The sequence below is a fragment of the Cervus elaphus genome, chromosome 13 (genome assembly GCF_910594005.1).
Source record: "Cervus elaphus chromosome 13, mCerEla1.1, whole genome shotgun sequence".
Taxonomy (NCBI): Eukaryota; Metazoa; Chordata; class Mammalia; order Artiodactyla; family Cervidae; genus Cervus; species Cervus elaphus.
This window is the reverse complement of record NC_057827.1, coordinates 57,474,328-57,501,649: the sequence shown is the minus strand read 5'-3', so window position 1 is coordinate 57,501,649 and position 27,322 is coordinate 57,474,328. Positions and strand designations below refer to the sequence as shown.

Genomic DNA, 27,322 nt, shown 5'->3' with positions numbered 1-27,322 from the left:
TAAAGCCCCTGCATAACCCTTACTAATAACATCCCCTCCCCTCCCACCCAGAGGTAAACACAATCTTTATTACAAAATAGGAATTTTTTTTTCAGATCTTTAGACTTTATGTTAATGTATTATTAGTTTTTTTGAACTTCATTCAGACATGTTCTGGTTCATTCATGTTCATGTGGGTTCTTCGTGTTTCTCCTTCTAGAAACACGATAATGCGGGAGCTTGCCCCACAGTTCCAGATCCCGTGGTCCATCCCCATGGAGGCTGAGGACATTCCCATTGTCCCTACCACTTCCGGCACTATGTGAGCAAAAGTAAAAGTTAAAAATCTGGAGTAACCACTTAAAACATCTAAGTCAGACCAGTGCTCACTTTCTGCCCCCGTGCCATCTGACTGGTGGAGCCTACCTGTATTCCTCATCTCAGATAGTCTTTCTTGTGTTCTTTGACGTGGCGAGTAGGATGAAATGGGTGGTGGTGTGGGGTGGGACGGGGAAGAGGCTCTAACAGCATTCCCGATCTTAGGATGGAACTTCGTTGTGTCATTGCAATCATTCGTCACGGGGATCGTACACCCAAGCAGAAGATGAAGATGGAGGTGACACACCCAAGGTAAAAAGCCGAGTGTTCTAATCTGGACAAATAGGTTTTTGTAAGGGAAATGGGGAGGGGCACCTCTCAGAGGTTTTTGCCTTTCTCAGCCCATACTGAAGCTTCTCCTCCTTTCTTCAGATTTTTTAGTCTATTCGAAAAACATGGTGGCTACAAGACAGGGAAATTAAAACTGAAGCGGCCAGAGCAGCTACAGGTAAGATGATGAATCTGGCTGGCCGGAGCAGTACTATGAAAAGACAGAGACCAGGATGAAAGCCTAACCAGCCAGGACTTGGCCTCCTTTGTGGATACCCTATTATTTCCTCCAGGAGGTGCTGGACATCACACGGCTGCTACTGGCTGAACTGGAGAAAGAACCAGGTGGTGAGATCGAGGAGAAGACAGGGAAATTGGAGCAGTTAAAATCCGTGCTGGAGATGTGAGAAAGGGAATAGGAAAAAGGGGGCCAATAGCAGTAAGAATTGGGTGCTGGGGTAGAAAGCAAACTGTGGGTTTATCCTGCAGGTACGGTCACTTCTCAGGCATCAACCGGAAGGTGCAGCTGACTTACTACCCTCATGGAGTAAAAGCTTCTAATGAGGGGCAAGGTGAGACATAACACTTCTTTCCATTACCACTCATATCTTTTATTTTTGAATCCTCAGATGACCTCTCTCCCAAATTACCTTTCTGGGCTCCTCAGAAAACTTAACATTTAGATGTCCCCACTGTTTTCCTTGTGCTTCCCCATTTTCTCAACAGTAAAGAATCTGCCTGCAGTGCAGGTGATGCGGGTTCTGTCCCTGGGTCAAAAAGATCCCCTGGAGGAGGAAATGGCAACTCACTCCAGTATTCTTGCCTGGGAAATCCCATGGACAGAGGAGCCTAGTGGGCTACAGTCCCTGGGGTTGCAAGAGTCAGACACCAGTGAATGACTAAGCACATACAGTTTTCCTTAGGTCTAGACCTGTTCACTCCCTCTTATTCCTGCAGATACGCAGCGGGAGGCTCTGGCCCCATCCCTCTTGCTGGTACTGAAATGGGGTGGAGAACTGACCCCGGCTGGCCGTGTTCAGGCTGAGGAGCTGGGGCGAGCTTTCCGCTGCATGTACCCTGGAGGACAGGGTGAGTGTTTGTTGACCGGGGATGTGGGGGGTGTAGACACACAGCAGGGCAGAGATAAGATGATTAGAGAGTAAGTTGAGGAAACAAAGGAACAGAGGTGTTGGGGAGGTTAAAGGGGAAATGAGCATTCTTGGGTGTGTATAGCTGTCCATTCCTTGTCCTCCCCTTTGCCCGCAGGTGACTATGCTGGCTTTCCCGGCTGTGGGCTGCTTCGTCTCCATAGCACTTTCCGCCATGATCTCAAGATTTACGCCTCTGATGAGGGCCGTGTCCAGATGACTGCCGCAGCCTTTGCTAAGGTGCTCGCTCTAGTTCTCCCACAGTCCCAGCTTCCATTAGGTGGAGAAGCAGAGTTTGGAGAGCTAGTCAGGAAATTTCAGAGGGTTTTGTGTGCCAACTCAGAGAAGTTTCTGCTTCTCGTAGGAGTACATCCTATGCTGCTGAGAATAATTAATAGGGTGGGCTCCTTGATCTGCACCCCAGCTCCCCCAAGCCGGCTCTCATTTGATCTCTGGGACCATCGAAGCCTAGGGGAAGTAGAGCAGAAGGAAAACTGATACACTTTGTGCTTTCCCTCTAGGGCCTTCTGGCTCTAGAAGGGGAGTTGACACCCATTCTGGTACAAATGGTGAAGAGTGCCAACATGAACGGGCTCTTGGACAGCGATGGGGATTCCCTGAGCAGCTGCCAGCACCGTGTGAAGGCTCGGCTACATCACATTCTGCAGCAGGACGCGCCCTTTGGCCCTGAGGATTACGATCAGGTCAGGCTGTCCCTATCTTTGTGCCCAATACACCCCACTCCCAAATTCCTAGAATTTTAAATAATAGCAATCAATAATGGTACTTATGATATGCCAGGCACTGTTTTACATGCTTTCCATACACTCAGTCATTTAATTTAATCCTTACCCCCCCTTTGAGGTAACTGTGGGTCCACAATCTGTCATCTACAATTTTGAAAATCAGAAAGATTTTTATAACCTTGCCGCTAAGACTCCTTTGGCAGGTAAGCCTGGTGGTCCAGTGGTTAAGAATCCGCCTGCCAGTGCAGGGGACACAGATTAAGTCTCTGATCCAGGAAGATCCCACATGCCTTGGAGCCGTTAAATCCATGTGTCACTAATGCTGAGCCCGTGCTCTAGAGTCAGGGAACTGCAACTGCTGAACCTGAGCGCTGCAGCTATTAAAGCCCGCATGCCCTAGAGCCTGTGATCGGAAACAGGAGAAGCCACCACAATGAGAAGCCCCCGCTTGCCACAACTAGAGAAAGCCCAACAACAGAGACCCAGCGCAGCTGAAAATAAGTGAATTTAAAAAGAAGAGATTCCTTTGGCAGCAAACCCAACATGACAAGACTCTTTCTAATCTCTATGTATCCCATCTTGTGTAAAATAGTCATACACATAGATATGTATATACATATATGTATATATGTATCAGTTCAGTTCAGTTCAGTCGCTCAGTCATGTCTGACTCTTTGCAACCCCATGAATCGCAGCACGCCAGGCCTCCCTGTCCATCACCACTTCCTGGAGTCTACCCAAACCCATGCCCATCGAGTTGGTGATGCCATCCAGCCATCTCATCTTCTGTATATATATACATATGTATGTATACATATACATATATATATACATATATACATATGTATACATATATACATATACATAGAACAGTGTTTGGTTATGCCCTAGGCCCTGCTGCAGGTATTATCTAACATATGGCATATGCTCTGTATTAACTTCTTAAAGTCCAAAAAATTCTCAGTTCCATAACATAGCCTATCCCGAGGATTTTCAATAAAAGAGTTTTTCAATTTGTCTACTGCTGTATTAAAAACCACCCCAAACTCAGTAACTTAAGACAAAAACCATTTTTATCTTCTCACTCTCCATTCTAGGCTCAACTAGTCTTACTTAGGATCTTTCTTAAAGTTGCCTAGATGCTTAGGGTCTATTCTAGAGAATAGCATTTTCTGTGTTCTTCTCTGAGCAGGCCTTGATAAAGGGGCAGGACCTTGATACCTTATTTTCCAATTCATTGCTCAATGTCAAATCAAAAAAAGCTAAGGCATCTTTCCTTTTTCCCTTGCTACCCTTTACCAGCAAGAATGGAACTTGTGACAAGCGAGGTAGAATGTGCTTTCCACCTGTGGTGTCCTCTCCCCCTCCCCGTTTTTCATTGACTGGGACCATCCTACATACTTGAGTTGGACTTAGTTCTGAGGCAGCACCTCTGCTCTAGGTTCAAGCTAGTATCTTGTTTAGAGGAATAAGATAATGTCATTTCTATTATCCACTCATGAAAACATTCTGTGGGGATTTGGGTTGAATCTTTATTCCCCAGCATTTTCTCTGAGTATTTTAGAACCTCCAAGAAGACTTAGATCTGTTTTATTTCCTCTGGACTTCAAAACTTTTAAGATGACCCATTCTCAGGTAGCTGTGTGCTAAGCCAGTCCCTTCATTGGAACTGCTAGTGTTCCCAGAAGCCTGAGAATGCTTGTTGGAGCAAGCTGACAGACAGAGCCAGTTTGCTGGCAGTCTCTGTGATGAGCGCACAGGAGCCTGGGCAGTTGGCACTGAGTCTGTCTTGCTCTCCATCTCTCCATTCTCCACAGCTGGCTCCCACTGGAAGCACTTCCCTGCTCAGCTCCATGGCTGTTATCCAGAATCCTGTGAAGGTCTGTGATCAGGTATTTGACCTGATTGAAAACCTCACTCACCAGATCCGGGAACGGATGCAGGACCCCAAGTCTGTAGGTGGGTTCGAACACTACTGTCTTCCTTTTCAGGGTTTGGGTGTGGACGGGTTCCTCAGGCCACCCCGTGCCCTCCTGTATGTGTCCAAGGCAAGTCATCCTCATCTCTCTGGCTCTGCTTCAGATGTGCCAGGGTCTTCGGTTAGAGCTAAATAAAGCCTCTGGCTCTCTCTGACTGTCTGTCCGCCTTCCAGACCTGCAGCTCTACCACAGCGAGACATTAGAGCTGATGCTGCAGCGCTGGAGCAAGCTGGAGCGCGACTTCCGGCAGAAGAGTGGGCGCTATGACATCAGTAAGATCCCTGACATCTACGACTGTGTCAAGTATGATGTCCAGCACAATGGGAGTCTGGGACTTGAAGGCACGGCAGAACTGCTCCGTCTCTCTAAGGCACTGGCTGATGTAGTTATTCCCCAGGTGTGTCTCATGGAAGGGATCGAGTCTGGGGCCAGGAGCACTGGGGCAGGAAGGAGAGAAGAGGCAGAAAGGAAGCATGGTGTGGGAACCAGGGGGAGGAAGCTAGAGAAGGAATTAGTTGAGTTGCTATAATCGTGGCTTTGAGGAAGCCGAAGAGGCTAACTGGGGAGAAACCTAGGGAGGAGGAATGCAGTGAACTGGGAAGAAGCCCGAGACCTGAGGTAAAGACAAGCATGACCTTGGGCCTGGGAGTATGAGGCGAGAGGAAAAAGAGATTTGTTGAGGTGCTTATTCCTGGCTTGTGGCCCCTAGGAATACGGCATCAGTCGGGAGGAGAAACTGGAAATTGCCGTGGGCTTCTGTCTCCCACTGTTGCGGAAGATACTACTTGACCTACAGAGAACCCACGAGGATGAGTCTGTCAACAAGCTGCATCCCCTGTGAGGGAGGGCTGGGCGGAGTGCTGGATGGAGGGAGGGGGAGTGTCAGGGAGCTCTGGGGGAACCCAGGCTGGGACCCCTTGGGGAACCAAGAATGGAAGGGGGTTCTGGGATGGAAAGGAGGGAGGCTTTGAGGCGGGAGGAGGGAGTTTGTGGCGGGCCGGGAAGACAATGGGCTGACAGCGCGAGTGACCCGGCTGTTGTCTCAGGTACTCCCGAGGGGTGCTCTCTCCAGGCCGCCATGTTCGAACACGTCTATACTTCACCAGCGAAAGCCACGTGCACTCCCTACTCAGTGTCTTCCGCTATGGGGGACTTCTGGATGTAAGGATCTTCCTTCTTCCCTCAGCCTATGAGCTTCCTGTCCCAGCGTTCTTTTACTCTCCTCCTCACTCTTTTTTCCACTGCAAGCTTCCTCCTGTCTCCCTGCCCATTCGCTGACGCCCTCGTCCTTGGGCCCTGGCCCGCCTCTTCTCGCGTTTGGCAGGAAACCAAGGATACACAGTGGCAGCGAGCTTTGGCTTATCTCAGTGCCATCCCAGAGCTCAACTACATGACGCAGATTGTCATCATGCTCTATGAGGACAACACCCGGGTGAGGAGCTAACCGGGCAGGACGAGGAGAGGGCCCCTTCTTTCTCCTCCATCTCCTTTTAGGGAAAAACTTTCTCATCCTTAGAATCTGTGGAATCCAGTATCTAAGTGCAGCACGCAGAGTGTGTCCAGGAGGTTCCCCCTGGAGTGAAAGACATGTTCTGGGTTGATGTTGAGTCAGAGAGATACCAGAGAACAGAGCTCTGACGTTAGGGAGGGCATGGAATTTGAACAGTGTTATAGTGAGAAAAATAATGTTTCTCCTCTCAAACACTGTCACACATATACTTTCTTCATCTGGCTCCCCAAAGATACCTTTAAATGTGCTGCTGTGTGTCCTGTCGCAAAGCTGAATTCCTGCAGGAGATGGTTGGGGGAGATTCCCCATTCTACTTCCATTGTCAAACTGGAAGTTGGAAAGTCACGCGGAGGTGATGGCATGAGGATCCCATGAGACTAGACTGTGGGGAGCTGTTACTGTAGATGAGGGTGAGACACTGAAACCTCAGCCCTCCCTGCAAGGCTGTGACCTCTTGAGTTCCTCCGTTGTCCCTACCTGGGCTTCCACCACCACACTCAGCTTCGCCAACTTCCCCTTCCTCTGGTGATGCCCCGTAGGATCCCTTGTCGGAGGAGCGGTTCCACGTGGAGTTGCACTTCAGCCCTGGAGTGAAAGGCGTTGAGGAAGAAGGCAGTGCCCCCACTGGCTGTGGATTCCGTCCAGCCTCTTCTGAGGTGGGTCAGAGCACTGGGATTTGGGACAGGAGGATTTTGGAGCCAAGTGGAGGAAAACTCTGAAACAGTACAGGGAAATTGAAAGGATTGGAGAGACTGGAGTAGGAGGCTGGAGGCCATTAACATCTCTCCCTTCTGTGCCTGCTATTGGGTAGAATGAGGAGAGGAAAGCAGACCAAGGCAGCGTGGAGGACCTGTGCCCCGCGAAGGCATCAGATGAGCCAGACCGAGCATTGCAGACCTCGCCCCTGCCCTCTGAGGGCCCTGGCCTCCCAAAGAAATCACCCCTCATTCGTAACCGCAAAGCCGGCTCCATGGAGGTAATGGGAGGGGCCTGGGAGAAGGAAGTGGTAGAAATGCTCGTAGGACAATATCTGTGAATCTCTGAATCCCTTCAGTGGAATTCTTGGGACCTTAAGCAGAGTCCTCCTGCCCCTGATGTATATGTAACCCATAATGTCACTTTCACAGCTGGTCTCCCCATAAAGCTCCTTTAAGCTGGAGGCTCCTTCTAAAGTTAAAGACATGCTGGTGAGGGCCATCTGAGAGACAAGGACTTCAAGAGATGAGATTGAGGAGGAGGCCTCTGGATGCATTTGAAAAGGCAGTTCTTTAAAAGAAAATGAAGAGAATGTAATAGAAACAGCATGAACTCTGGGCTAAAATCTTGTTTGATAGATGCTGTGTGACCTTGGACAGGCAGCTTCTCCAAGCCTCAATTTTTTTCATCTGTAATATATAAATACAAGTAATACTCATCATATAGATGCTCAGTAAACAGTTGGCAATGAAGACAATACAGTTGATTAAAGGCCAAGCCCTCTCCATCTTCTTGTTGTCTTGGGTAAATATTATGGCTCTGATAGTAGTAAATATCACTTTACTAAAAATGGCCCTTTCATTTAACCCCTTTAGAGTTATCTATACTCTCATTCCAGAAAGGAAATCAGGTCTGGAGGTCTGTCTGTCTCCCCTTTGTTTGGATGAGGTTTATCAACCTGGGCCTGTGTTCTGCTGTGCTTGGAGTTTGTGTCTAGCCCTGGTTCTAGCCTAGAAGAAAGGATTTTTTTTTTTCTTTTTTTTTTAATTTTTTTATTAGTTGGAGGCTAATTACTTCACAACATTTCAGTGGGTTTTGTCATACATTGATATGAATCAGCCATAGATTTTTGTTGTTGTTGTTTTTCTTTTTTTTTTAAATTTTTTTATTAGTAAGAAAGGATTTTTGTAAATCTTACATTTTATCCTGGGGTAAACACCAAAGTTCTGGTCTTTTCTTCCTGGAGAGATCCTTTCCTTCTTTGGCTCATTGACACTCTTTGACCCCATGATTCAGCCCTGTCTCAGGACCATGACTGGTGTGGATCCTGCTTTGACAGATGAATCTGTTCACTTGGTTTGGTACCAGTTCTCTGTCTTAGAGGAACGGGCCTTTCCATTTTGAAGTATGTCAGAAGAATCTATGATTAGCTTACGGAGGTTCAGCCAAAGGTTCATGGTTCAGATTTTGGAGCAGACAGTCTTCAGCCTCTGTTCTAGACTCGTCTTTTTCTTCCTGATTAAGGTGGACTTGACGTCATGAATACTCAGTTTCTTTAGCTGGGGTATGTGTCATTCACTCCTTGAGATATAAGTTAACTTCGTATCCACAGTACGTTAGAACCCTGCTGACTCATGTGGGTAGACCATATGGACAGAATGACATGTAGTTGTCCAGTAATAGACTTCTCCTCCATATCCAGTGTCTTCTCCATTCGTGTCAGCCTCTCTGGCACTGTTGTGCTGGACTCCCCTTTTCTTCCGATTTAAGCAGCCAAGAGACATAGGCAAAGCAGAGCTCCCAGTGTATTATCTTCCCAACTTGATGAAATTGATTTCTTTCTTTCAGGCTTACAGGAAGCTCCCTGTTGTCATCAGATTTCTATCTCTGAGTTACTGGTACTGCTTGTACCATGGCTCTGCAGGCTGATGGTTGCCCAAGATACTCTCCTCAGCTTTGCAAGAAAATCTTCTCTCTGCTGTTTGTTCATGCAGCCTTTTCATATTAATAGTTCCTCTCCTTGTTTTACAAGTATAGGCATCAGTAGTCTTACTCTTATCAACTACGACCCTTCTTACCATTCCTTCTTCTCTTATGTGTTTGGACTGGTTTAGAATTAAAAACCTGTGACCTTCATAGCAGCCGTGCCCTAGGTGATCATCCTCTCCGGCTCTACAACGGCCTCTGCCCAGTGGGCATTAGGGCTTTGGAGAGCCTGGGGTGTAAGCAGCCGTGACCGGTTTTCCACCCGGCCTGATTGCAGGTCATGAGCATTCAGTGCACAGCGAGCCTGGACCTGATCCCCTTGAGGGGAGGGCACCACCAGAGGTCAGGGGACCTCCCCTGGCCTTCCCCCACCATCAGCCTACAGTCCCGGGCTGTGTCCACCGTGCCCCTGGCCTCCTGCACACAGGTGTCCCTGTGTATCTCGTCTTCCTTGATTGCCTTTGTCTTTGCCTTCTGGGACTTAGGGACTCAGAACACTGCTGAGGAGGGTGTGTGTTGGGGGTTGTGTAACTGAGCCCTTGCAGGCTTTTTGGAAATTCATTTCATGTCTCTAGGAGTGGAGGGGAGGGCTTCTGATTCAGATAAGAAACTAAGTATGGGGACTTCTGAAGGTCCAGTGGCTAAGACTCCATGCTCCCAGTGCAGGGGGCTGGAGTTCAATCCCTGGTCACAGAAGTAGATCCCACATGCTACAATGAAGATTGAAGACCTAGCATGATGCAGCTAAGACCCAGTGAAGCCAAATAAGTAATTTTTTTTTTTTTTAAAGAAAGAAACTAAATATGGTTGCTGTAACCACAACTGTCCCATGGAAAGAAGTGGGCATGGCTGGGCTTTACTACTTACTGTGGCTGAGCTATTGTGATTGGCTTTCTGAGTTCTGCGTAGGGATATAAAGATGAAGAACTGTGCTCTGCTGAGAACTGAGAATGGTTGACTAATGATTTCTCAGATTTGGGATTGGAGGGCTGCAGGGACAGGCATCTTGGAAACAGAAGTACTTTCTAGTATAGAAGGGTTCCCTGGGCAGTTTCCTCTGTAAAATGCATTCTTAGACTTTGTATTCTTCTTCTCCATAAAAGTACTCTGGCTCTTAAACTTTATGACATTGCTTGGTTTCATAGGGGCAGGAATTCAGGACCTGAGTTTTAGACTGCTCCACTGAAGTGTCTCAGTGGTCATACAGAGTCCTCTTTCCCCAGGTGCTTTCTGAGACTTCCTCCTCGAGGCCTGGTGGGTACCGACTCTTTTCATCTTCACGGCCACCGACAGAGATGAAGCAGAGCGGCCTAGGTATGGCTTTCCAGCATCTCTGACCTGTTATTGGGAAGGGGTGTCTGTCTGTTCTTTAGAGTTTTGTTGTGGGAAACCGTAGTCATGGGAGTTGGGGTCATCTAGTTGGTGGAGTTGTTGGATGGGGCTGGGGAGGATGTAGTGGGAGAAACCATATTCAGATATGAACTTTGACCCCAGATGATTGTCTCCATTCTAGGATGGTGTTTGTGTTTTGGTTTTTTACACCAACCCCCATTTCTTTGACTGAGGGCATTTTTCTGGCTTCACTTCTTATTCCTTATCTGTCCCTTCAGTCTAGCCCAGACATTAAGGGTCCATAGAGATGGTGACTGTTCAGAGTCATCAGAGACAAAGCTGTAAACAGATGTACTTGTGAACCCCCTCCCCCATCCCCCACCTCAACAGGGGTCATGTTCCTCATTTGGAAAACTTGTGCCACGTCTTCCTTTGAGACCTGTGTTTATTACATCCCTGCTCTGGCCCCTCCTACCTCCACGCCCTCCCCTTCATCCTCTCCTAATCCTGTAATTTTTTTTCCTTCCTTCCTGAAAATTGAGGGACAAATCTGAGACTGATGTAGTGGCAGAGGCTTCTCTCAGGACTTTGAGGGAATGTCTCTTGATTTTTTTGATTCCTGGAGAGGGGTGGAGAACATCATTCAACCTTTCCTAAGAACACAGACTACAGGAAGGACCAAGCCTAAGAGGGTATTGTATTCTTTGGGAGTGGGGAGTGGTCCTTGGGAGGGGCTATCTTTGGACAGTGCCTGTGAGCCAGTACCCAGACCTGGCAGTTAGACACATGTTGTGGGGTCTAGACTCTGTTTTTTTCTCTCTTGTCCCATTATGCTCCTTTCATTATCTGTTACTTTTCTCCTTGGCACTCAATTTCCTGGCCCCCAAATGGCCAGCATTTGGACCAGCAAGGAGAAGAAAGGTTTGGGGGGAACTTTCCAGGCTAATTGTATGGGAGTAGGTTGTCTTCTGGAGCCCTAGAAAGAGGTAGATGATTTGGTGCATGAAAAATAAGTGACAAGTGTCTAGATCTATGCTATGGAATTCTTTCTCCCAGAAGTCCCATAAAAAACTGGGTTTCAGGTAGGCTGGGAAAGAGGATGGGTATGTCTGGCCCAGTTAAGGGGCAGTGCTGTCAAGAAGAAGGCAGAGATCTGAGTCTGGTGGACAGATGGTGGTGGTAAGGTAAAGACTACCCCCTGAGATGATCCAACGCTGAACAGTACGGCACTGGCAGGACTACACCAGAAAAATCCCCTAGTGGAGGAAGTGAATGTAGAACAAAGCCTGGGGGTGGTCTGGGACAGAGCCAGCCAGTTTCAGCTTCTCTGAAGAAAAGCAGACATATTTACCAGTCCTTGTCTCTCTCTTGAGCTCTGTCCTAGAGGTGGTTTGCACATGAATTGTAGGAGAAAATGACATACAGAGAAATGGTGCTCGGTTCCAGGGTAGAAGTTATCAGCCATCAGAACTTGTTGATATCTGTGATGACCCTGAAGTGTTGGGGCCCCTGAAAGCAAGTCCCTTCTCTGTGGGCTTAAAGGAAACCGACCTCCTCTCCCTCTGTCCATTTCCCGTATGAATGTCAAGTTCCCACACCAAACCCGGGGTCTTGGCTAAGATGGATCTAGACGTGGAGGAGAAGATCCCACAAACTGCAATGTTTATCTTGTTTCCTCCTGCCCATTGTCTCTATGTGGGCTGTAGTAGGTAGGAGAGGGGACCATGGAGGGGCCCAACCCTCCTCTTGATGAGATATTTGAGACATGACTCACTTGATGTACTTGCTTCAGGGATTTTTCAAGTTTTATTTACTCCTCTTATTGGCAAGAGCTCTATTTGCTTTCTTTGAACTTACATTGTGAGCATCTGGCATTGAGCATAGGACTTATAAGACAACAAACTTTCAAGAGCAGAAAAAAAACATGAGATTTGTGCTGTTTTTCTGCTCATCAGGTTTTCCTGAGTAGGGTGCTCAGCAGTTAGTAGGCGTGTTCTACATAAATCACCTGGGCCCTCACATGCCTTTCAATCCGTGTCTATTTTCACTTCAGAAACAATGCTCTGTTTCTTTCCAATGAAAAATCATGATTTCCTTTCTAACAGCACAGTTGATCGATCCTAAGAGCTAGGAGACCCAGATTCTAGTCCAGCTTAGCTCTGAACAAACTGTATGACCTTGAGCAAATGACATCCTTTTTGAACCTCAGTTTCCTCATCTCTAAAATCAAGAGGTTGAACTGGACAATCTTTAAATCCATGCCAGCTTTAAAAATTTAGTGAGTCTCATACTTTCTTGGGAAAGGTAAAAAGGCTAAAGGAGAACAGAAAGGAGGGGATGTTGGATGAAAAACTTAGGAGGAATTGGAACTTATGAGAACTTGGTATTTGAGTTGACTGCTCAAAACTTAGTCTCTAGTTCCAATCAAAGCTCTTTCCTTTCACACATGTAAGGGACTCAATCTCTGGGTTCTTCTAACCCTATTTCGAGCATAAGGAGCACTGAATTATGTCTAGGGAGAGCAAGAGGAATCCACCTGTTCTGTGAACATTCCTGGGAGCCACCTAGAGAGCACAGTTTATCCCTGAGTAGCTTTGTTCCCCTAATATGACTAACCCTGTATTCGTAGTGGCCTCTTGTATCCGCCAAGCAGACTTTCGGGAGACTCCTCACTCGGCTTGCCCAGCGTGGCTGTGGACAGTAGTGATAGCTGTCTGTGGTTATGCGAGGTGGCCGCTGGGCGGTGGCTCTGAATGATTATGTGTGTGTGTGACCTGATGTTGTCACGTGAAGTCGTGTGTACTTCTGTGTGGTAATTGCAGCTTTGCGTGGCTACTAATGCACTCCCGGCCTTGCAGGCTCACAGTGCACGGGGCTGTTCAGCACCACAGTGCTGGGGGGCTCCTCCAGCGCCCCGAATCTCCAGGACTACGCCCGCAGCCAAGGCAAAAAGCTACCACCCGCCAGTCTGAAGCACCGAGATGGTATGTGGGTGGGTTTTGGGGGGGCAACACGTTTCTTCACGCGTCCGCCAGCAAAGACACAGCTCAAGGACAATTCATGCTTAAATAGTACTGACACTGGCCTTATGACAAGTTTCCTGCCTCAGTTATTGAGGGGAGAAAGAACCAGGACCCCCACCACCCCTCCATTTGCATTCCCTCTCGCCATACGAATACTACTTATTTATGCTTATCCCTTCATAATCTCCCACATACAGCCCTGCCGCATCAGTTTACTCCACCTTTGTATTCTTTCCTGGATTCTGGCCTGTAGGGGTAAGGACCAAAAAGGGCGACCCATGGTCAGGAAGAATGCAGCGGTACCTTGAAAATCTAGGAGGTCAGGGATGGGGAAGTTGTTCAGCCAAGGCAGGAAAAACAATCTGGGAAGAGATTGGGGGAAGGGATGAGAGTTTCTACAAAGGTTTTTATTTCTGAATGACCAAAAAGAGGATGTGGTGGTGAGTTTAGGGCTGTTTGTGGGGCCTTATTGTGGTAGAGATGACACACGGGTTCCTGAGAGGAGATTATCCAAAGGAAAAGATTGAAATACAGTAGACAGGGACCTACAGGGTGGGGGTGGGAGCAGATTGTTACTAACAGTAAAGAACAGAGTATGTTGTGAACAAATTCCAGAGCAGAGGGCGGGGACCGCGGTGGGTATAATCCCCGTGATGTCTTTTCTCCCCAGAGCTCTTGTTTGTCCCGGCCGTAAAACGATTTTCTGTGTCGTTTGCAAAGCATCCGACTAACGGTACGTTTGCTTCTGACTCAACGTCATTCCTCCTCACCATGTCACTGCCAGACACTTAACCTCTGAGTTCTGACACTGACTTTCCTCTCCCTCCACTGTGTTGACACCCTGCTGTCTGTGAATGAACCACTCACTAATTGTCCCTTCTGGGGTACATCCCTTGTTGTGACAGACCTTAGTCTCAGCCACAGCCTGGCTGTCCGATCCCTGGGGCAACTCAAGGTCTTACTTCTGTGGTCACCTTTATCACCATTGTGTCACTTTTTTCAGCATTGTCACCAAAACATGAGTTACACCTCTTCCTTTCCCATCACATGACTGCCAGGCTTCCTACAAACATGATAATGGTTTCCCTTCTTAGGAAGAGAGTAGTATTTCCTGTATCATCCCCATTTCTTTTCTCTTTTTTTCCCCAACTCCTCAGCTTATATAATTTTGACTTTCCTATTTTTTTCACCAGTTCTTTTGTTGGAGTGGACGACTAATTTGCTTGTGGAACAGTGCTGCGGTTCCCAGTTCCCAAGCCTACCCATAAAGGGCATTAGTCTTGAGCATATCGTGTTCCATCTCTATATTCCTGTCTCCCACCATTGTATGTATTTTTTGTGGCTCTTGTGCTCCTGACATCTGCTTTATGTTACTACTAACCTAGGGCTTGGGCCTACAAAACAGGAGCCCAGATTGATTTGGGATAAAAGAGAGAGAGAGGAGTAGGAGGTAGTAGGTTCAGGAAAAAGAATTGTGCCGTGAGAGTTTACATGTGGTTTCCATGTAGCCCCAGCCTCTCTGTAGCACTGTGGCCTCAGAGAAGGGGAGGTAAAGAGTAGAGATGTCTACTGGGGGCTCTGGGGGAGCTTAGGAATAAATCATATTTCAAGAATACCGAAGAACAGTGTCTGCCCACTCTAAGGTGGGAGAGTTTAGAGATCTGTGTGAACCCCAGACTGAAGGGCTGTGGTCTGGTTTGTAGGGTATGGTGAGGAGCCCAGGACTTCCCCTTTGTTTTATCCTTTGTATCCTTAGTTTCTCTCTGCATTGTATCTTGTCTTCAGGTAAATCCAATTTTGTTTGATATGATTTTCTTCTGTTCAAGAGCTAAGACTCTCTGAGGGAGGTGAAATTAGCCTGGCCTCCTGGCTGGAAGAAACTCCAGGTACTGATCACCTGCTCCTTAGCCAGTGGCAGCTGCTGGATTTCAGCCAGTTCAAGCCATACCTCTCCACTCAGCACTGCTGGGGTCTCCCTAATCTGACTAGTCTATACATCTTCAGTTTACACCCCACCCCCATCCCCTGCTCCCATTCATGCCTGTGACAGGATCTTCCCATTCCGAGTGGCCTGACTCTGTGGTTAGCCTCAAGCTCTTCTGGCCTTCATGCCACAGTCATCTCCAGAGTATAACCTCATGCACCAACCCCCAAACTATAGCCTTGGATTTGGACTTGGAGGCTTGTTACTTAGAGGGGGTACAGAAGATAGTACTAGGAACTTGGGCCCCTGACCTCAGAGCTAAATCACAACTCTCCTAAGTAATTTGTGAGAAAAGATCCAAATTCCCCAAATAGATCCTTAAGCCTCTGTATATATCTCTGGTTTCCTGAAGCCTTGGTTAGCAGCTTTACCAATTGAAGAAAAGAAGAATTAATTCTACCAAAAGGAGGAGAGGAAGAAAGACCTGGACAATTACCGTGCAGGAGAGTAATTTCAAGATCCCCTCCAATACCCTGCATGCATCCTCAGGGCTGTGCTGGCCTTTGTTCTTGAACTTGAGCTTGAAGGCTAAAGTGTCTGAGAAACCAGAATCTGGGATCTAGGAGAAATAGACTTGAAGTTCTTATGTCTCTTGCTGGAGATTATCCAGATTTAATTTGGCCCTCAAGACAATATGAGGGCTCTACCCCATGGCCAAATGTCACTGGACCGACCCAGCAATTACAGAGCAGATGCTCTGTCCGCAATTGCTTGCAGCAGCTTAGTTCACAACAGTGTGCCAACCTACTGTCCATCATCACCATCTCTTTGCCATGACGCGTGGCTTTGAAATAGCAGCTGGAGAAACTGGACCTGGCTTTGAGAAGGAGGCCAGGCAATGCTACTTCCTTGCTTTGTTGGGAGAACATCCCTCCGCCCATTCCTGCCTGTATTCCTGGTAAGCTGCCATCACATCCTCTGCCTGCCTCAAGTATGGAAATATGGCCCCTTACTAAACTGCACGCTGAACTTACCAAGGTGAACTAATATAGTGGGAAAGAGACGGTGGCTCTCCCTCATCCAGAGCGTCAGTGTGCCCACCACATCTGCTCAGCTCATTCTCTTCTAGGGACCCACACAGTTGTGTGACTGTGGATATACAGAAATCTCTTGACATCCGAACTAGAGTCTTTGGGAACCATAGTCACATAGGTCACCCTGTGGAACCCACCCCTGGTCTGGGAGTTGTGAGCAGTTGTCCTCAGCTCCCTTGATCCTGCTTTCTCTAGATCCTATCATCAGTTTATAAGACCCTGTACCTTTTTAAAGGCTGTGTATTTGAACAAGAGTGAAGGATGATTAATCAGTATCGGCATTTTTACATATTGATTCCATTTTTTACATGCTTTTTGAAGGTCACCTGGTTTCCTGCTCATCTATGTCAGCTGCCTAACACCAGCCTTGTCTGTGGCTGGCTTAGAGTCTGGTCCAGACGACCCGGTCTGAGTCTTTAGGAGGCTTTTAGCATCAGGCTTTATCTCGATCACCTATACCATTCTTGACCCTCTTTTCCGAGTGACTTTGAATCTTTTCATCTCTATCTCAACCTTGTAAATACATTCATCTGAGAAGCAAGCCCTAACTAGGGTTTGTCCAAGAACGATCAGGTACACTGGAGTTCCCAGCTACAGAATGGCCAGCTCACCCGGTCCAGAAAGATGTGACTGCAGTCTGTAAGCACTGACTGAATTCTGCACAACGAGAAGCGGGGGCGGGGCTGCTGCCCAATGGGGTCTCACTTGCCCGTTCTTTTAGACTCACCTCTTTCAGACTTAGCATGATGCCAGTACTCTTCCCCGCTGCGAGGGCTGCCCCGTGGCTCTGACCATGGCTCTGATGTCTCTGCTTCCCTCTTAGCTCACCTTGGAGCTGAATGGCCCCGCCTCCCAGGAATGCTTCTGTCATCCAGCGCCCCCCCTCACTGTCTCTCCCTCTTCTCTCTCTTTATCTCCGTGCTTCCTGCCGTGGTCCCCCAACCCCTCCAGAGCTGCTGGATGACCAGCACCCTGTGGTCCGGTTGCTGCGCAGTTTTTCCTCTGACTGCACAGGGGGCCGGCCAGTGTCCTTGGATGCCACGCTGGCGCATCACCTGCACCAGTGCTCCTACCACCTGCGCCTCTTCCGGAACTGGCTGCGCTCAGGCCAGGATGACCCCGAGTGCCTCTACGGTACCCCTGCCACCAAGCGGGCTGCTGCCACTGCGCTGGCTGGGACTGACCGCTTTGCTTCTTGCACTTCTGGCAGGAGCGCCCACCTGCTCCTTTCTCCTCTCTGCCCTGAGGTTATGTGACTTGCATTTAGTTGCTTGGATGGGACTGGGGCCAGGCTGCCTGGTGGCTGTAGTGCTGGCTGCTCATCCTCTTCCCACTCTCCTTCCTCACTGCCTCCTAATGTTACCTATTCCCGGTGCTATTCGGTACAGCAGCAGTCTCTTGCCCTGGAATCTATTCTTATCTCTGTGACCACCATCTTCAAATCCAGATGTTTCTCTAGCCGCCCTGAGCAGCTGGGGACTGTACCTCTCCTGCCCTCCTGCCATTAACGGAGGCACAGAGGTCTCAGTTGCATCCTTGAAGCGACCAAGGGCCAAAGGTTAGAAGATGGTCAGGTATAATCCTTTTGAGTTATGTAGGTTTTAATCATTGTCAGACTCTAGGCTATGTCTTGCATAAATGTTGCTGTCCTGCCTACCCTTAGTCCCTCTAAAGAGCTATAAAGGAAGCATAGGAAAGATGAGGGACTGAAAAAGTGGTTGAGATGTATGCTTCTTGATTCTCTAACGGGACCTGTTTTCCCATCAACAGGCCCTGAGATTAGAGTCGGTTTATCCTTAACCCTACAATGTAGATCTACATTGGAATTGTGGGGTTCAGAGCAGAGAATCAGTATTTATTCTTTTTTCTCGGGGGTTTGCCTCATTTTCCTGAAGGAATAGAGAAATCCTAGCAAGTCTGGGGTCTGCAGTGAGAGCAGAGGAAAGAAGCTTTGATGTGATGGAAATAACCAAGAAAGAACTTCCATCCCCCAACCTGTTCATGCATGTGTTTTCCTGAGCTGAGCTTCACATGTATTGCATGCCCTCCAGCTTCCAAATATCCTAGCCTTTCTACCCACATCCTAAATGTGCATGAACCCCTTCTCAGATCCCGAACCCTCCTCCTTAATCTGGTTCTCTAGTATGTGATCCCTGGAATCTGCTGTTTCCTCCCAGCTCCATGACTCCCTACCTCTCATTTAGACCTACAGTTGCACCCCTTCCCTCTGGACCTTTGTTCTATTCCCCATCCACATCCCCCCTCTGCCCCTGAAAGTATAAGAAGAGTATGGGTGCTTACCTTATTGGGATTGTGTTGATTTTTCCATGGGACATTGCAGGCTTTCCATAGGTAGGGTGAGAGGTGATTTCACTCACCCAGAGTTGGGAAATTTTTAGGAAATCTGGAGGTGACAGAGATAGACTCCTGTAGGGGATCTGGAGTTCCCTCTCCCGAGAATCTTGGATAGCCCACACTCCAAAAGCCACAGACACTCCTGATGGTTCTCAGAGACTCTCCCTGCTTCCTTGGCCAGTTGGAGTATATCCAGCAGGAATAACACTGACTTTGCCCATCTCTTTTCTAACAGGATTTGAAGGGTGCTCCATGGTGCCTACTATTTACCCCCTGGAAACACTGCATAATGCCCTTTCCTTGCGTCAAGTGAGTGAATTCTTGAGTAGAGTCTGCCAGCGCCACACTGAGGCCCAAGCACAGGCGTCTGCAGGTACAGCGAATCCTCTTATCTTGAACCACTATCTCTGCCCCCACTCCCATGCTCCCCAGAGCTTGAGTGGTAAGTTAAAAAGATAGGCACTCCGAAAAAGTAGACTTGAAAAAATGTTTAACTGCATAGGTCAACTCAAAAGCATAGAACTGTCACTCCTTCCAAAGTTAATTTATAAATTTAATGTGATCTCAGTAAAAATACTACTGTTTTTCTAAAGTCAGACAAACTGACTTTGAGGTGCTCATAAAACAAACAAATAAGAATAGCCCAGGAAATCTTGAAAAGAAGAGCAATGAAGGCATGTTGGCCCTACCAGATTTTAAAACATTTTATAAAACATCTATAGTGAAAACAGTGTAGTATTGGTACATGAATGGATAGAGACCAAGCGAACAAAATAGTAAATACAGAGATAGTTGAAGTTAGCATTTCAAAATACTAGGGGAAAGATAGAATTTAAGGAATGGAGTTGGGACAATTGAATAGTCATTTGACAAAATTTAAAACTGAATCCATACTTCATGTTATATACCAGGATAAACTCCATAGGGATCAGACTGCAAGTAAAAATTAAACCATGCAAACTTCTCTGGTGGTTCAGTGGTTAAGAATCCTCCTGCCAATGCAGGGGACACAGGTTCAATCCTTGGTCTGGGAAAATCCCACATGTCATGGGGCAGCTAAATCCATGGGCCACAACTACTGAGCCCACACACTCTAGAGCCCGTGCTCTGCAACAAGAGAAGCCACTGCAATGGGAAGCCCGTGCACTGCAACTAGAGTATAACCCCTGCTCACAGCAACTAGAGAAAGCTTGCATGTAGCAATGAAGACCCACCACAGCCAAAAATAATAAGTAAATAAAAATGGAGGGAAAAAAAAAGGAAGTGAAAAGACAGCCTATAGAAAAGGGGAAAATATTTGCAAATCATATATCTGATAAAGATCCAGAATATAACACTTCAACAACAAAAAGACAAGCAGAGACTTCCCTGGTGGCACAGTAGATAAAAATCTGCCTGCCAAAGTAGGGACACAGGTTCAATCCTTGGTCTGGGAAGATTCCATGTGCCGTGGAGCAATAAAGCCTGTGCACCATAGCTGCTGAACACATGCTCTAGAGCCCATGCTCCACAACCAGAGAAGTCACCACAATGAGAAGCCTGCATACCTCGATGGAGGGTAGCCCCCAATCACTGCAACTAGAGGAAAGCCTGTGCAGCAACAAAGACCCAACCCAGCCAAAAATTAGTTAATTAAAAAGACAAACAACCCAACTTAAAAGTGAGCAAAGGAGTTGAGTAGACACTTCTTCAGAGAAAATATATAGATAGCCAAGAAACACATGAAATACTGCTCACCCTCAGTAATCATTAGGGATATACAGATCAAAGTCACACCCACTAGGATCGCTATAATTGTAAAAAGGAGAGAAATAGAGTAAAAGCAAGCAGAAAATAAGTGTTGGTAATGGCATGAACAAATTAGAATTTTTGTACACTGCTGGTGGAAATGTAAAAGGGTGCAGCCTCTGTGGAAAACAGTTTCACAGTTCCTCAAAAACCTAAATATAGTATTACTGTTTGACTCAGAAGTTCCCCTCCCACATTCAAAAGAACTGAAAACAGGTACTGTAACAAACATTTACACACAAAAGTTTATGGTGACACTATTCATAATAGTCAAAAGGTGGAAACGACTGAAGTGTACGTGAATGGATAAACAAAACGTGGTATACGCATATAATCTCATGGTACCATAAGAACTATGAGAAGGAGTGAAGTACTGATACATGTTGCCATATGGATGAACCTCAAAAACATGACAAGTGAAAGAAACCAGAAAAAGTCACATATTGTATGATTCCATTTATATGAAAGATCCAGAACAGAGACAGAGAGCAAATTGGTGGTTTCCAGCGATTGAAGGTAGGGTAGAATGGAGAGTGACTTCTTAATAGATATGGGTTTTCTTCTTTGGGGGTAGGGGGCTGTGATGAAAATGTTTGGAACCAGATATAGGTAGCAATTGCACGTTGTGGATGTGCTAAAGGCCACAGAATTATATACTTTAAGATGTTACCTTTGTGTTATGTGGCCTTCACTTCAATAATAATAATAAAAATAAAGTACTAAAAGTAAGCAAGGGTCATGGTGGTAGATTCCTTTATCACTGGAAAATGAGGAAAGCCTAATTGTGACTCAAACTCAAATTTTGGAAACAATAGGAAAAGATTGATAAGTCATATAAACTTATGATGTTTAAGTCATATAAACATTTTTTAAAAATATTGCAAACCAGTAGCAGCATCATAAGCAAAGAAGATTTTTTTCCTGCATTTTTTATATCACATTTAGGCTTAATCATCCTAAAATACAGAGAACTCTTACATGTCAGAAGGAAAAGACCAAAAGTGTGATTTTTTAAAAGAATAGTTTACAAAGAATGAAATGCAGTGGCCATTACATTTATGAAATGATGCTTAACCTTGATCATAAGAAATGTGCAAATTAAAACTACACTGAGATATCATATCTCACCTATTAATTTGGAAAAAAAAAATCCAAAAGTTTGATAACACATTCTCTTGACAAGTCTGTTGCAAGAGAGGCAGTTCCATACATTGTTGGTGGAACGTATGGTGCAAACGCTATGAAGGTAGATGGTGGTGCAAAATGGTGCAACCCCTATGAAGGTAGATTTTGTAATGTCTCAGAGAATTACAGATACAGTTACTTCCTTTTCTAATAATACAATTTTAGTAATTTATTCTGAAGGTATTGTTCTCAAAGTTGAAATAACATTTGTACAGAGTTATTGATTTTGTACAGAGTATTGGTTTTGTAAACAGTTATTGTATGCTGTTTATTATTATTTTTGGAAACAACCCAAAGGTTCTTCAGTACAAGAGTGGTTGAATCAACAGTGGCATGTCCACTCAAATGAGTGCTGTGCCTCTGTTAAAACTAGTGAGGAAGGTCTGTTGTTTGTGAAGGGGGGTGGTATATGTGTCTTGATATGAAGTAATCTCCAGGATATATTGTTAACTTAAACAAAAAAGGTGTAGGAGAGTGTTGATAGTACATTACCTATTTTATAAGGAGGGGAAATACAGGGAAAATATACATATTTGCAAAAAGAAATTCTAAAAGTAAATACCAGAAACTAACAAAAATGTTTACCGCTGGAGAGCAACAGAAGTGGAGCTGACGGCATGAAGAAAAAGCAACTTCCTCTGAGTATGCCTGTTTATAAATCTTTGACTTGTGAACCTGTAAATGTTTTTCAGAACGTAAGACTAAATCAAAAGAAGCAAATCCTAAAATCGAAAAAGAAAAAAAGGAAAGAAATTACCCTAACTGTATATCAAAATAGTAATATAATCACATAGGGAAAATAATTTTTCAAATAAGTTTGAAGTACTGTGCTTTGACTATAAATCCTTTAGTGGAAAAAAATGAGGATTATAAAATAATTATAATCCTCATTCAATGGTTTGTTAATAGTGAGGTTGATACTATTTTGTAACGTACATGTCATATGCACACACACACATATAAGAATTTTCAAAAATAAGATACAAGTAAAAATTCAAAAATATTTTTAAATATTTTAAATACTTACTTTTTAAAGTATTGTAATAATAAATTTGAATCAATAATATCAATATAAATTCTATTTTTTAATGCATTTTGTAACTTAATGCATTACAAACAGTATAAGTGAGCTCCCTTAGCACCTAGATTTTGGTTTCCACATATCGTCCCCCACTAAAAGCAACCAGGATTCCATGGTTGTATTCTTGGTCTAGGTCCATGTTTTTTAACCTTTTCTTTTTTTTTTTTTTATCACATCCTATCCTATAGAGTATTTTTAGACTGTTTCCCTCCAATCACTCTCTACCACATGAAATTTTAATACTACAGTAGTTTATATCTGTTAATGTGATGTCACCATTTGAGGGACCACAAACCAGTGAAAGATCTTAAGTTTTTTCACTTTCACCAAGAACCAGTTTTATTGAGGATGCATTATCTAGGGCACGGAAAGCTCAGGGTGATCCTGAGGCGCGCTGTAACAAAAACAAGGAAGCACTCAAGCCTGAAGAGGCTCGCACTGACCAGAACTGGATTATTTTAGCATTAAAAAGAATAATTTACCATAATCGATTAAAGTGCACTAAACATATGAACATCCACAAGCTCATAATGAATCTTACAAGAAAGAGAACAAAAATAATAATCATCTGCCACTATTGGTGATACTTTTTACCAACTCTTTCTTCTGAAAACTAATTAAAGGGAAATAAACCCTTACCCTACCTGTTCAGTAAGAACTGCAGTTTTAATGTAATCAAATGGCCCCAGTTGAAGAGAGAAAGTTCTTCTTTACAGAAAATATGCCAGCTAATAAATATAGAAGACTTAATAGAATTAGAAAACCACTGCTTGACACTCCTAATAAAATAATTAAGGATCATCAGTGGATACTAACACAAAGAAATGTTGATCAGGTTCCACAGTGCCAAAGGATCATCTATAATCAGAAGGGGAAACATTTTAAATGGTGAGATCTTGTGAGCCCTACTTGAACCTCATTAGTAAACTTAGCCTCGCCTATCGATTTTAGGAGATACAGGAGACGCTGTTTTGACCCCTGGGTCGGGGAGATCCCCTGAAGTAGGAAATGGCAACCCACTCCAGTATTCTTGCCTGGAAAATTCCATGGACAGAGGAGCCTGACAGGCTACAGTCCATGGGCTTGCAAAGAGTTGGACACGACTGAACATGCGCGCACGTCAACTTAGTCGTTAACTTAGTGGGATAATGAGACTTTATGTGCCTCCAATATGATGGACATATTCAAGAATATTCTTTAAGTATTCTTGCCAAGGGGCTTCCCTGGTGGCTCAGAAGGTAAAGAATCTGCCTGCAATGTCAGAGTGCCAATCTTCAAAGTCTACAAATAATAAATGCTGGGGAGAGTGTGGAGAAAAGGGAGCCCTCCTTGACTGTTGGTAGGAATGCAAATTGGTGCAGCCACTGTGGAACACAGTATGGAGGCTCCTTCAGAAGCTAGGAATAAAATTACCATATGATCCAGAAATCCCACTTTGGGGCATATATCCAGAGAAAACCATAATTCGAAAAGATACATGCACCCCAGGATTCATAGCAGCACTATTTGCAGTAGCCAAGATATGGAAGCAACTAATTGTTCATCAGATAAATGGATGAAGAATATATGAATATTACTCAGCCATAAAAAAGGATAAATAATGCCATTTACAGCAACATGGATGGATCTAGAGATTATCATACTAAGTGAAATAAGTCAAAGATAAATATCATATGATATCACTTATATGTGGAATCTAAAGTATTATACAGATGAACTTACTTATAAACAGGAATAGACTCATAGATGTAGAAAATAAATTTATGGTTACCAGAGGGGAAAGGGGGAAGAGGGATAAATTAGAAATTTGGTATTAACATATACACACTACAATATATGAAGTAGATAACCAACAGGGACCTACTGTATAGCACAGGGAATTATATTCAATATCTTATACTATTGAATTACAGTACATCCACAGTGGAAGTACAAATATCCACTTCCAAAGTGGAAATGAATCTGAAAAAGAATATATATTTATATTTTGATAACTGAATCACTTTGCTGTATAGCTTTGTTGTTTACAACATTAGAAGTGAACTATGCTTCAATTTTTTAAAAAATTATCAAAACCTAAAAAAACATTTAAGTGTAAGCATTCATTTTTATACTACAGAAAAGAAAAACACTTGAATCATTGAATCAAGCCTTTTATACCTGACTTCCAGTTTATAGGGATAGTGAAACAAGTTAAATGATTCTATGAGGAGGCAATCAGACAAATCCAGAGAGTGGAATATGACATTCTATGAGATAGCTGGCCTGTTCTTTTCAAAAAGTCACTATGAAAAAAAAAAAAGTCACTATGAAAAAAATAAATAGGGGGAAGCTGTATTCTAGATTAAAAGAGACTTTGAAGACATAATAAAATGGAATGCATGATCCATGTTTGGATCTTACTATGAAAGACATTTTGGGAATAATTGGGGGAAATTTGAATATGGATTGGGTATTTAGATGATATTAGGGTATTTTTAAGTTTATCTGATGTATGGCTATATAGAAAAAATGTCTTGTACTTTAGAAATGAATACTGAAGTATTAGAGGTGAAATGTTTCAAAACGTTTGTCATTTATTTTAAAAAACTTTAGCATGAAGAAATAGATGAAACAAATATGGCGAAATGTTAACATGTTAAATAAAGAAGATGAATATATAGGTATTGACTGTACTAGTCTTTCAAGTATTTTTAAAAAATATGTTTGAAAATATTCATAACGTAGTTTAAAATATTAAAAATGGTTTGTGTGAAGGGTCCCTAGGACATGCTACTTCTCAGCCTGAGGGAGTGTAAGTCAGACTTGACTTATATTTAGAACCTGTGGCTGTTGAATTCTTCTTCATGGGCTTTTTTTTTCCCTTCCCTCTCTCTCCCTCACCTGCCCAGCCCTCTTTGACTCTATGCACAGCAACCAAGCCTCTGACAGCCCGTTTTCTCCACCTCGCACTCTTCATTCACCTACCCTACAACTCCAGCAGCGCTCTGAAAAGCCCCCTTGGTGTAAGTAATTCTCTTGGAACTGCGTAGGCAAGGCCGAGAGGGAATGGGGGAAGTGGAGGGATTGGTGAATGAGAGACTCATCCCAGGAGGGAAACAGAGATGAGGGCTGAAAGACCAGGAGTAACCAGGCAGGAAGGCAGTCACACTCGCTGCTTCCAAGATGAAGGGCACATCTGTTTCCTCTCTCTCGTCCATCGCCTCTGTCCTCCACATCTCCTCTGTCTTACTGGGAAGAAAGTGAAAGTGCTAGTTGCTCAGTTGTGTCTGACTCTTTGCAACCTACGGACTGTAGCCTGCCAGACTCCTCTGTCTGTGGAATTCACCAGGCAAGAACACTGGGGTGGGCAGTCATTTCCCTTCTCCAGGAGATCTTCCCAACCCAGGAGTTGAACCCAGGTCTCCTGCATTGCAGGTGGATTCTTTATCTCATTGGATGGGCTCCTAAATGATAGTGGCCGAGGGGGTCCTTTGGGGAAGAAAAGATGAAGGCTGTGTTCCCCTTAGATCCCCATTTGGTTGTCCACAGCCTTCTCAAGTAAAAGTGACTTGGGAGGGACCCTGGATATTTAGAAAAGCTGGGAGAAAGGAACTAGAATCAGCTACTACTTTCTACATGTCCCTCCTTTCCAGTTGTCTCTTATTTCAAGTTCAGGTGTTGCTTTTTCCCATCTCTTCTTTATAATCTCAGCCTATCACTATTTATCCCTGGTAACAGGGTGAACAGTGGAACCACAAGGAATTCTTAGGGGAATTGTAGGTAGGGAGAGAGACCAGTGGTGATCTCTGGGGGATTAGGGGCAGAGACACTGGCAGTGGAAGAGACCTCCAGGGACTATCTAAAATCAAACATGGCTTTTATTATTTTACTTGGATAGAACTGGAGCAAAGATTCATATTTTAGCATTGGAGTAGACTTGTAGAATTTTATGCTTCTGACACCCTTTATGCAGAAGAAACTTTGCTTCCTGACAGCAAGAATTCTTCCCCTGAATTTCAAATTATTCTACACTCACCTTGCCATTAAGCCTTTTTCTCTGTCCAGTAGTGTTTATAGGTTCTGTGCCCTAGAAATCTTACCTTTTTTCAACTTCTGTTTTCTGTCTGAATTCTGTGATTTGTCTGAATCAAACTGCTAGCTGAATATTAAGGCTACTACTTCATCATCCTTGGGTGAACTCAGCTTACATCTTTTTTCTTCTTTTTAAAAAAAATCTCAGCATCAGATGTGTAGTTCACTTATAAACATTTTCTTTGGGGTCTATCTGCCCTAAATAGGCCTTGTTGACCCCAAGCCACATTCCTCTTTTTTTTCTGCTTGAAGCATGCCTCCTATGATCCTTTACAGAAAAGAGATAGCTGGCATTCCTTAAACTCAATGACTAATGAATCATTGAGTTTTCAGGCTCAGGCTTACCAACTCTCCCAGTTCTCCTGATGGCAATATATTCAGGCGTCCTTTATTTCCAAAATCTATCATTGTTGATATTAGAGTGGTTTAAATATAAAGCTGCAGTACTGGTCAATAAATAAAATATTTACAAAGGGAAAGGTAAATTAGTTCCCTGTAAGGATCAATGAAGAAGTAGAGGTTGGGGTAGTAGTTGTCCCACAGTGTAATTAAAGACTTAAGTCTTTCATTTGACTACTGTCGGAATCTAGGAAATTCATGTTTATATTTTATATGTATATAATATCCATAAACGTGGAACACTGTGTGTCCCAAAACTTGGAGGGTCCTAACCCTGGATCTATGGATGGATTTCAGGGTAAAGTCTAGGAACTCTAGGAATGATATGTAAACATTAGCGAGGATATCCACATGCACATTTTTCTGGGAACATAG

The 27,322-nt window shown here is 44.6% G+C and overlaps 1 protein-coding gene across 12 annotated transcripts in view; it reads left to right on the top strand.

The window, feature by feature from the left end:
- The window catches only part of PPIP5K1 (diphosphoinositol pentakisphosphate kinase 1), a 40,015-nt gene that overhangs the window by 9,955 nt on the left and 2,738 nt on the right, over positions 1-27,322 (top strand). For 4 of the 12 annotated variants that reach the window (XM_043921985.1, XM_043921988.1, XM_043921986.1 and 1 more), the window contains exons 11-31: positions 200-301; positions 523-609; positions 730-805; positions 921-1,030; positions 1,117-1,199; positions 1,585-1,716; positions 1,894-2,015; positions 2,297-2,479; positions 4,339-4,480; positions 4,674-4,897; positions 5,210-5,337; positions 5,547-5,661; positions 5,825-5,932; positions 6,550-6,666; positions 6,822-6,986; positions 9,916-10,006; positions 12,883-13,008; positions 13,718-13,780; positions 17,017-17,199; positions 18,656-18,793; positions 25,366-25,479. In XM_043921985.1, coding sequence (XP_043777920.1) covers positions 200-301; positions 523-609; positions 730-805; positions 921-1,030; positions 1,117-1,199; positions 1,585-1,716; positions 1,894-2,015; positions 2,297-2,479; positions 4,339-4,480; positions 4,674-4,897; positions 5,210-5,337; positions 5,547-5,661; positions 5,825-5,932; positions 6,550-6,666; positions 6,822-6,986; positions 9,916-10,006; positions 12,883-13,008; positions 13,718-13,780; positions 17,017-17,199; positions 18,656-18,793; positions 25,366-25,479 — 2,609 coding nt within the window. The remainder of the gene's footprint in view (positions 1-199; positions 302-522; positions 610-729; positions 806-920; positions 1,031-1,116; positions 1,200-1,584; positions 1,717-1,893; positions 2,016-2,296; positions 2,480-4,338; positions 4,481-4,673; positions 4,898-5,209; positions 5,338-5,546; positions 5,662-5,824; positions 5,933-6,549; positions 6,667-6,821; positions 6,987-9,915; positions 10,007-12,882; positions 13,009-13,717; positions 13,781-17,016; positions 17,200-18,655; positions 18,794-25,365; positions 25,480-27,322) is intronic. The other 8 variants (XM_043921989.1, XM_043921994.1, XM_043921990.1 and 5 more) reach the window with 8 other exon arrangements.